The sequence below is a fragment of the Pelodiscus sinensis genome, chromosome Z (assembly GCF_052426305.1).
Source record: "Pelodiscus sinensis isolate ZL-2025 chromosome Z, ASM5242630v1, whole genome shotgun sequence".
Taxonomy (NCBI): domain Eukaryota; kingdom Metazoa; phylum Chordata; order Testudines; family Trionychidae; genus Pelodiscus; species Pelodiscus sinensis.
Window position 1 is genome coordinate 5,715,893 of NC_143085.1, and position 10,544 is coordinate 5,726,436.

At 46.1% G+C, this 10,544-nt stretch overlaps 1 protein-coding gene across 6 annotated transcripts in view; it reads right to left on the minus strand.

The window, feature by feature from the left end:
• The window catches only part of SFI1 (SFI1 centrin binding protein), a 69,952-nt gene extending 60,766 nt beyond the window's left edge, over window positions 1-9,186 (minus strand). For 4 of the 6 annotated variants that reach the window (XR_012895936.2, XM_075898028.2, XM_075898029.2 and 1 more), the window contains exons 1-3: window positions 9,021-9,186; window positions 5,099-5,168; window positions 2,603-2,776 (exon numbers count right to left, since the gene is read on the minus strand). Coding sequence is in view for 5 of the 6 variants with exons in the window: in XM_075898028.2 (XP_075754143.2) it covers window positions 2,603-2,776; window positions 5,099-5,121 (197 nt within the window). In the remaining variant the exon portion in view is untranslated. Of the gene's footprint in view, window positions 1-2,602; window positions 2,777-5,098; window positions 5,204-9,020 lie in introns of all 6 variants that reach the window. The other 2 variants (XM_075898025.2, XM_075898026.2) reach the window with 2 other exon arrangements.
• Window positions 9,187-10,544: the final 1,358 nt, after the last annotated feature.

The following is a 10,544-nucleotide window of genomic DNA, read 5'->3' on the forward strand; positions in this document are numbered from 1 at the left end:
TATCTTTCCCCCAGCTGCGGGACATGTACCATTCCCTGGCTATGCCTGCTCCAGCAGCCATGGACAGGCGCTTCTCACCAAGCTGCTGCAGTAAAAAAGCCATCCTCTCATCCTGGGGAAATCTGTATACTGAACCCCTCATCGAGCCCCACTTCAGAGCAATGATTTAAATGAAGAAAAGCAAAAATTATTTGAGTTAAGGACCTGAGCCACAGAGGGTAAATCATTTAATACATAATAATTACAATATACAACACCAGAGTTCCAATCCTGCACAGACTTACACACTTATTTAACTTAATTATGTGAGTTGCCCCATTAACTTAAGCACACTTATAATTGCAAGACCATGGGCCTAATCAAGGCACACTTAGCTGGGAAACCCACTTATCCAAGTTGGCCCCTCTGGAACCTATTTACATCTAATGATACTAAACAATGACAGTTGCTTAATTGAAGCAAAATACAGGACTATGTAGCACTTTAAAGACTAACATGATGAGCTTTCGTGGGCCAGACCCACTTCCTCAGCTCAAATAGTGGAAGAAAACAGTCACAACCATATATACCAAAGGATACAATTTTTAAAAAATGAACACATATGAAAAGGACAAATCAAATTTCAGAACCGAAGGGGAATGCGGGGAGGGGGGGTAAATGTCTGTGAGCTAATGATATTAGAGGTGATAATTGGGGAAGCTATCTTTGTAATGGGTAAGATAACTAGAGTGTTTGTTGAGACCCACGCGTAAAGTGTCGAATTTTAGCATGAATGACAGTTCAGAGGATTCCCTTTCAAGTGCAGATTTAAAAGGTCTTTGAAACAGGATGCAGGTGATTAAGTCGTTGAGACAACGTCCTTTCTGGTTGAAATGGCAAGAAACTGTTTTCTCTTTGTGATCCTGTCTAATATCTGTTTTGTGGGCTACATTTCTATCACCGTTGCTTAATTGGTATGCCTTCAGGTGATTTAATGGAATTTAAGCCGTTCTGTGTTTCATTCATATTGGAACTCACTTCTGATCCCATAAAAGAACGGCTTTTTTTTATGCAATTTATAGAGTCGGGGTTAGATCACAAAACTAAGAGCTAAAATGCTTGCATAGATTTCTGTAATCCTCTTGTAACTATTTGAGCCATCTACTCACTGTTTTCCCCCCCCCCACCTCCATTTTTCCTCTTTTTTCCCCTACTTCCCCTTTCCCCCCCTTTTTTATTCTTGGAATTGGACTTCTAATACTCCAGTCTTCTGAAGAAGTGAGTTGTGTCCATGAAAAATGATGCTTTCTACATTTTGTTAGTCTTTAAGGTGCTACTAGACCATTTGTTGTTTAAGTTTTTCCTGTTACAGACTAACTCAGCTACCCCTCTAAAGCTGTAATTACATTGTTATTCATATGGATTTTGTTTAGAGGAACAGCAAAAGAGGTGAGCAAATTCCTCATAAAGCAAACCATTCAAAATCCATCAGCAGCCACAGTGAGGATAACACCTATAGTACTAGAGACATTAATTAACAGTTAAAATGTTAATCAGTTAAATGCTAAGCTTAATCAGTTAACCCTGGAGCAGCCCCTTCCCTGCCCACAGGATGATAGGCCACAGTTAGGGGAGGGACTACTTCACCCTTAGCCCAGGCCTCAGGAGGCAGGAGCTGCTCTGGCCCCATTTCCATTATGGCCTCTGTAGGTGGGGCTGCTCCAGCCCCAGCCAAGATCTAATTAGTCATGATGGTTAACCCGTTACATAGTAAGAATGCTGATAAGCTGCCTGATTACCGGGTAACCTTTTGCATTCCTACATAGCACTACTTATTTTGGTATTAGTGAGCACCATTCTCCTGGAAATCAGAAACAGCAGGGCTGTGTCTAGACTGGCCAGTTTTTCCGGAAAATCAGCCACTTTTCCAGAAAAATTTGCCAGCTGTCTACACTGGCTGCTTGAATTTCCGCAAAAGCACTGACTTCCTACTGTAAGAAATCAGTGCTTTTTGCGGAAATACTATGCTGTTCCCGTTCGGGCAAAAGTCCCTTTTGTGCAAAAATTTTGTGCAAAAGGGCCAGTGTAGACAACTGAGATTTGTTTTGCGCAAAAAAGGCCTGATCGCGAAAATGGCGATCAGGGCTTTTTGGCACAAAAGCGCGTCTAGATTGGCCACGGACGCTTTTCTGCAAAAAGTGCTTTTGCGGAAAAGCGTCCGAGCCAATCTAGACGCTCTTTTCCGAAAATGCTTTTAATGGAAAACTTTTCAGTTAAAAGCATTTCCGGAAAATCATGCCAGTCTAGACGTAGCCCAGGTGTTATTACTCCTATTTAACAGATAGTGAACTCTCCATCTCTAGAGATTTTTAAATCCTGGCTTGACAAATCCCTGGCTGGGATGATCTAGTTGGGATTGGTCCTGCTTTGGGGAGGAGGCTGGACTCGATCTCCTGAGGTCTCTTCCAGCCCTAGGATTCTATGAAAAACTGAGCCACAAAGAGGATAAGTGACGTTCCCAAGATCACTCAGCAAATCAATGGAAGACCTGCTTTAACCACTAGACAATGCTACTTCTTTTAGTAGGATTAAGAAAACAAAGTAAACAAACCACAGTTTTCACCTGATGCGGAGTTCTTTTAACCTCCCACCGCGGTTCCAAGTGTATGTAACCCGATACGGAGCCTGATGACTCCCATTCCAAGACGGAGTTCCACCAGGCTGGGGAGTAACCAATCGTCCAAACACACGGACTTTGGGAGTATGCAATTTCTGGGCTGCATTTGTCTTGAAAGATCTTAAACGTAAAAGGAAAAAGAAAAAGAAATGTCACTTGTAAGATCAGATTCACTATTAGCAGATGGTTGTGTGTCTATGAGACGTCAACCATACTACAATATCACACTAACATCACATATAAAGTTAATACTTGCAGACAGGGCTCGCCAAGCGGTGGCAAGCCCCACTCGCCAGCCGCACGGAATCGCACACTGCGCATGCGCAGACCGCGCTGCACGGTCACACAGGGCTAAAATCTAGTCACAACGGGCGAGAAGATTGCCCTAATTGTCGAGCCATGCTTGCAGACCATATTTTACATTTCATTTTATTAATTTTTATGTTCCAAAAACAGTCTCTTGAAATTTTTCAGTTATTCCCCAAATGCAGCAATAATATATGGCGATGGCAATATGGTGGTCCAACCGTAATCATCCCATTCATGAGTCAACAGTGTGATGCTGTTGCAAAAAAGCAAATATGATTCTTGGATGCATTAACAATAGTGTGTGAGCAAGACACGATGAGTCATTATTCCGCTCTACTCTGCACTGCTCAGGCCTCATTTAGACTAGTGTGTCCAGTTCCAGGCACCACATTTCAAGAAAGATGTGGAGAAACTGGAGAAGGGCCAGAGAAGAGCAACAAGAATGATTAAAGGTCTAGAGCTCATGACCTATGAAGGAAGACTGAAAGAACTGGGTTTGTTTAGTTTGGAAAGGGGAAAACAGAGGGGACATGATACCGGTTTTCCAATATTTAAAAGGATGTCACAAGGAGGAGGGAGAAAGATTGTTTTTCTTGGCCTCTGAGGATAGGACAAGAAGCAATGGGCTTAAACTGCAGCAAGGAAGGTTTAGGCTGGACATTAGGAAAAAATTCCTAACTGTCAGGGTGGTTAAACACTGGAATAAATTGCCTAGGGAGGCTGTGGAATCTCCACCCCTGGAGATATTTAAGAGCAGGTTAGATAGACCTCTATCAGGGATGGTCTAGATGGTACTGTTTCCTGCCGTGAGGGCAGGAGACTGGACTCGATGTCCTCTCAAGATCCCTTCCAGTTCTAGTGTTCTATGATTCATATTTCCTCTTTCTTTTAAAAGACACATGGAAAAGGAAAAAGAAGGGTTTGTGTCTTCTTTCAAATTTAAAGACCTCAAATTTTTGTGTAGGTGGTTTTAAACTGGTTTTTCTTCTCACTCTTACTTTCAGAATAAAATACCACCACCTAGTACTTTAACTATTTTTGCTGAAAGCTTCCTATTAGCATACTTAAGTGGGAGCTCTCTCAACCTTCAGTTAAAGGGCAAGAAGCATTTTATTTTTCACAAAAAGATGCTTTCTCTTAGTTGTGCATTGAAATGTGACCTAAATATGTTTCTTAAATAATTATACATAAATAATAATTTTAAGACGTCTGACTAAAAATCCCTTCTTGTCTCTTGGTACTTGTGATGTGACAGTCCTAATTCTCCAGCATTCCATGCAGTCTTACAGGAAAGATGGTGCAGAGTAGAATTTCTAACTTGAAAAATATGAACTTTTCGGAAAAAAAAATTTTTTTTTCAAACCTTTATTCATCATAAAGAAGCTAAACTAGGCAAAACGTTTTTTACCTTTGGCAGGTCATCTTTAAAGAGACTGTCTTAGTCAAAGTGCAGTTCCATTATGAAGAGTGACTTTAAAAATGGTGTAATGGGATTCCAGGTTTAGTGTTCCAGATCGACTTTATGATACCAAACAGTTTAAGACCAACTACAACTTTCTGAACCAGTTACATCCCTATATGCAAGAGACTAGTTGATTACCTGATAAGCATTTACTTAATATGATAGTCAAGCAAGAGTCGCCCGTGGCTGTTGTACATTTCAAGGGGAGAAGTGTAGGTTCCTGGTTGCCCTCTTCCTTTGAAATGCACAAGAGCTGCAGGAGATTCTTAATACATTTCAAAGGGAGAGGCATAGCAGAATAGCAAGCTCCTCCTTTATCAACTAATCAAGTAGTTGATGGAAATTCCATTGACTACTAGATTAGTTGATTAATTGAAATTTAACATCCTTAGTTGCAGCCAAGTTCCCTTCTTAGAAGCAAACACTGCTTCCACCCTCCTGATTTGAACATTAGAACCATTTGAGCTCCCAAATAGGTAACAGAGGCTTCATCTATACAAATAAAGAGGAACAATTTTCGAACAGATGTCTATAAAACATTGTTAATAGCACCTTCTGAGTGACATACACAAGTAATAACTTTTTTAAATCCAAGGGAATTGGCATGGTATAATAACAAAATAATATAATTGCATCCTTTGACAAGGGAATGCCTATGCGCCATTCCTCACCTGCCCCTTGACTTTTTCTCCATTTTTTCCTCCAATCTTGGGTCCTTTACAATCAACTTCACTGCTCTGTCTGCAATGGAATCTCATATGTTAGCAGTCAAACACCTTTGGATAATATATAAGAATTATTTTGAGTTACTTTGATGAATCAGTGGTGCCCTCATGACATGTACATTTTGTATAATTTCTTAGGTGCACCACAGCCACTTCTTGTACAAACTCCCAATAATAAAATAGTATACAAAATTTCTATATGTTCTACCGGTCAGAATGATGGACTGCAGAACAGTCATGACACACTGATTTTATCAAGCTGATTTCAATAGACCTAGTTAAATAAGTGTCTATATCACTGTAGTCCTTTTGGTGCTGCTGGGCGCCATGCGCCCAGGGGCCACGCAGGCGCCGCGCGCCGAGGGGCGGGGGCCGCGCATGCGCCGCGCACCCAGGGGCGGGGGGCATGAATGGCTCGGGCTGGCCCTGGTCACTAGGCAGGTGTACATAAATGACCCAGAGGGCGCCATGGCACCCGTGGGCACCACATTGGGGACCACTGCCATATCACAATATGGTCCTAACATCAATGTGCTCAACAGACAGGTTTAGTCAAATAATTCAACTCAGAATTTTTAGTGATCCTGGCCCATATGTATTTTGTTGATTGCACATATGGAAAAGAATATGAAACATAAAAAAAGATCGGTAACTAATACAAAAAGAGCAATGTGATTGGCTGATAGGGATGACATGCCATTTTGATAAAGACCAATAAAGTACACAAGTCTTATTTGTTTTCTTTATAATAAGCTGCATTCCTCAAGACAGTGAATTTATAGAGGATTATTCTGCTTCTCTGGTGATTAAAGTCAAGGAGCCTTTGGATTTGTTCTTTAAAGAATGATCAAATCATGCCAGACAAATAATACTGCCTGTACTTATCGCTCTTTGAAAAAAAATACTTTCTTAAATTAAGCGGAGCAAAATACATTTTTGTAGACTATTAGTTTGGAAAATTTAGGGGTTTTTTTTTTTTGCATCCTTAGAATAGTTTTTTTTGTTTAAGTTTGCTTGCTTTTGCTTGTACTTTTTTGAGGCTAATTTTGTCCAGTTTTGATTAACTGAAAAATACCTTCCAGATTGTGACTTTTTATTTCAAATTTCCACTCAGAGAACAGTCTTGGCTAAGTTCATAAACTCCATGACAATCAAGAGTTATCATGAAACACTGGGTCACCCCAGTGATAATATTAGTCAAGATTACTTAACTCTTCAGACAACAAAGAACGTCTAAATAGAACTAATCTATCATCTAATAAACCATCTTGTTAGTCTTTAAAGTGCTACATAGTCCTGTATTTTGTTTCAGCTACACCAGACTAACACGGCTACATTTCTATCACTATAAATAGAACTGCTGCTAAATAACCAAATCCTGGTATTTATATGAACCTAGGTCCTGGTATTAGGATATACTAGTTATGACTCAAGATAGAAGGTATCAGAAATTAGATGAAACTGCCTCAAACACAAATGAAGAAAACAGAATATCAAAAACAACTAGCCCCCTTGTTTCTGTAATGACCTCAATACAAAAGGACTCCTAGCCTCAACAGCCAGACTATGCATATACACGCACGCGCGCACACTCTCTAGAACTATGATAGAAATGTAGCCATGTTAGTCTAAGGTAGCTGAAACAAAATACAGGACTATGTACCACTTTAAAGACTAACAAGATGGTTTATTAGGTGATGAGCTTTCGTGGGCCAGACCCACTTCCTCAGATCAAATAGTGGAAGAAAATAGTCACAACCATCTATACCAAAGTGATACAATAAAAAAAAAGAACACATATGAAAAAGAAATCAAATTTCAGAACAGAAGGGGGATGCGGAGGGGTGGGGGGGAGGTAAATATCTGTGAGCTAATGATATTAGCTCAACGACTTAATTACCTGCATCCTGCTTCAAAAGCCTTTTAAAACTGCACTTGAAAGGGAATCCTCTGAACTGTTATTCATGCTAAAAATCAACTTTACGCCGGGGTCTTAACAAAGACTCTAGTTATCTTACCCATTACAAAGATAGCTTCCCCAATTATCACCTCTAATATCATTAGCTCACAGACATTTACCTTCCCCCCTCCGCCCCACATCCTCCTTCTGTTCTGAAATTTGATTTGTCCTTTTCATATGTATTCTTTTTTTTAATTGTATCCTTTGGTATATATGGTTGTGACTATTTTCTTCCACTATTTGATCTGAGGAAGTGTGTCTGGCCCACGAAAGCTCATCATCTAATAAACCATCTCGTTAGTCTTTAAAGTGCTACATAGTCCTGTACTATAGAACTACATAGTAATGCTCTAAGCCCTTGTAATAAACACAATTAAGTAATCATATTTGAGGCCCTGGCTGTAAGATAACAGTAGCAACCTATCCAGTAACCTATGTGGACATTTGTATTCTGCTAGTCTCTATGGTGTTTGTGCTTTCCCCATTTAAAGGGCTATAAATGGTAAATACAAATCTAATGTTTTTATACCATGCAAACAGTTTTTGAAAAAGGCAACACACACCCCGAGGTGCCACACGGCACCCCCTCCCACACACACACACACCCCGAGGTGCCACACGGCACCCCCCCACACACACACACCCCCCCCCGAGGTGCCACACGGCACCTCCCCCCCAACACACACACACACCCCCCCCCGAGGTGCCACACGGCACCACCACACACACACACACCCCGAGGTGCCACACGGCACCCCCCCACACACACACACCCCGAGGTGCCACACAGCACCTCCCCCACACACACACGGCACCTCCCCCCCACATACACACACACACCCCCCGAGGTGCCACACGGCACCTCACACACACACAGCACCAACACACACACCCCCCCGAGGTGCCACACGGCACCCCCCCACACACACACACCCCGAGGTGCCACACGGCACCCCACACACACACACACTCCCCGAGGTGCCACACGGCACCCCCCCACACACACACACTCCCCGAGGTGCCACACGGCACCCACACACACACACACACTCCCCCGAGGTGCCACACGGCACCCCCCCCACACACACACACTCCCCCGAGGTGCCACACGGCACCCCCCACACACACACACACTCCCCCGAGGTGCCACACGGCACCCCCCCCCACACACACACACCCCGAGGTGCCACACGGCACCCCCCCCGCACACACACACACACCCCGAGGTGCCACACGGCACCCCCACACACACACACACACCCCGAGGTGCCACACGGCACCCCCCCACACACACCCCGAGGTGCCACACGGCACCCCCCCACACACACACACACACCCCGAGGTGCCACACGGCACCCCCCCACACACACACACACACCCCGAGGTGCCACACGGCACCCCCCCACACACACACACACACACCCCGAGGTGCCACACGGCACCCCCCCACACACACACACACACCCCGAGGTGCCACACGGCACCCCCCCACACACACACACACACACCCCGAGGTGCCACACGGCACCCCCCCCGCACACACACACACCCCGAGGTGCCACACGGCACCCCCCCCGCACACACACACACCCCGAGGTGCCACACGGCACCCCCCCCACACACACACCCCCCTCCACACACACACGGCACCTCCCCCACACACACACTCCCCGAGGTGCCACACGGCACCCCCCCCCCCACACACACACACACACACACCCCTCCACACACACACGGCCCGAGGTGCCACACGGCACCCCCCCACACACACACACACCCCTCCACACACACACGGCACCCCCCCCACACACACACACACACCCCTCCACACACACACGGCCCCCCCCCCACACACACACACACACACACGGCCGGAGGCACCACACCGCCCTAACGCCGCCCACTCACAGGACCGGGCAGGGGGGCAAAGCGCCCCCGCCCTAGCGCCCCCCCGTCTGTGGAACCGGCGAGCCCGCCCCCGGGGGGCTCTTCATCGCTCCCGCCGCCGAGCGGCGCCGACCCGGGACCAACCCCAGCGAGCGGCTCTTCCCGCGCCGCCCGCGAGCGCCCCGCCCCTATCACCATGGAGACCAGGGCAGCAGCGGGCGCCCAGCCCTCGCCTCTGAGCCGACGCCGACGTTACAGCGACCTCTAGCGCCTGGGAGGAGCTCGCGCACAAGTCCCGTCGCGTCCCCTGGCCTGCTGCTCCCACGTGGCTATTGTGAACCAGAAGGCCCGGCAGCCCCTGGGCAAAGGACGTGATCTGAACACCCAGCTCCTGTTCTGAGTAACCTCAGACAAGCCCATGAATGGCCCAGTCTCTGGGAACACCCGAGCATGTCCCAACTCCAGCCCCAAACTAGCAGCAGGTTAGCAGTGGTACATGCAAGCAGAGCTTGCAATAGCATTCTGCCCTTCCAGCACCAGATAAACTGATCCTTACAGCACCTCTGCAGAGCTAGCCAATAGAATCAGAGCTGGGAAGAGAGCACACATGACTAAGATGATCTACGGCAGAAGTAGGGTGTGGTACACAAGATGATTTTGAGTGGCACATGCAATGAAAGCCTAATGGCTTGCGGATCAAGCTCAGCTCTCCCACCCTTCGCTGTTCCCCCCCTTCCCCAACCCCACAATGGGGAGCCTGTGCTTGTGATCCAGCATCTAGCTCCCACAAGATTGGAATCAGTACCAGCTTCCTGTGGGGGCCAACCCCTTCCAGCTAGCACACAGCAGTGGCCGTAAGCACTCTCAGGGTGGGAGGGTCAGTTCCTGGCAGGTGTCAGAGTCCAATCTCTTGCCAGTGTGGGGGTGTGGGAAGAGAACAGCCCAGCTGAGTGAGGGGGGACAGTGGGACAGAAGATGTCAGGCCAATCAATCAGTGATCACATTATGGTCACCCAGCATAGTGTCACCGGCTCAGCCATCTCCAAAGCTGGATGTAGTGGTGATGCACATTGAGCATGCAGCGGTGGAAGTCAGCTAAAATGCTGAAGGAGGTCTGGGCTTTGGGAACTAGGAGCAGTACATGTGCTTCTTCCAGCGCTGCCTGCAGATCCTGCCCAGGGCTTCTGTTCCTGGAGACCAGCAGGTACCAGCCAACCTGCTCCTGTCCCCTTTCCTGGACAGACACCTACGAGCATCCTGTGCCTGACCCCTCTCCCCTGGCCATACACTCACCAGCACCATTCTCCTATCTACTCTCCCTCAGGATCACACTAAATGGTAAGATCTGCATCTTTATTGATTTATTAATGAAGCTGCTAAAATGTAAGTAGGATTATTATTGACTTTTAGAAAATTTCATTGGCACACAGATCCAAAAATAGAAGTGATTATGTTCAATCCTGGCATGCCACTTCTGAAAGGTTGCCAACTCCTTTTCTAAGGACTTTGGGATTGAAAACTGTTACACTAACATAAACTAATTAT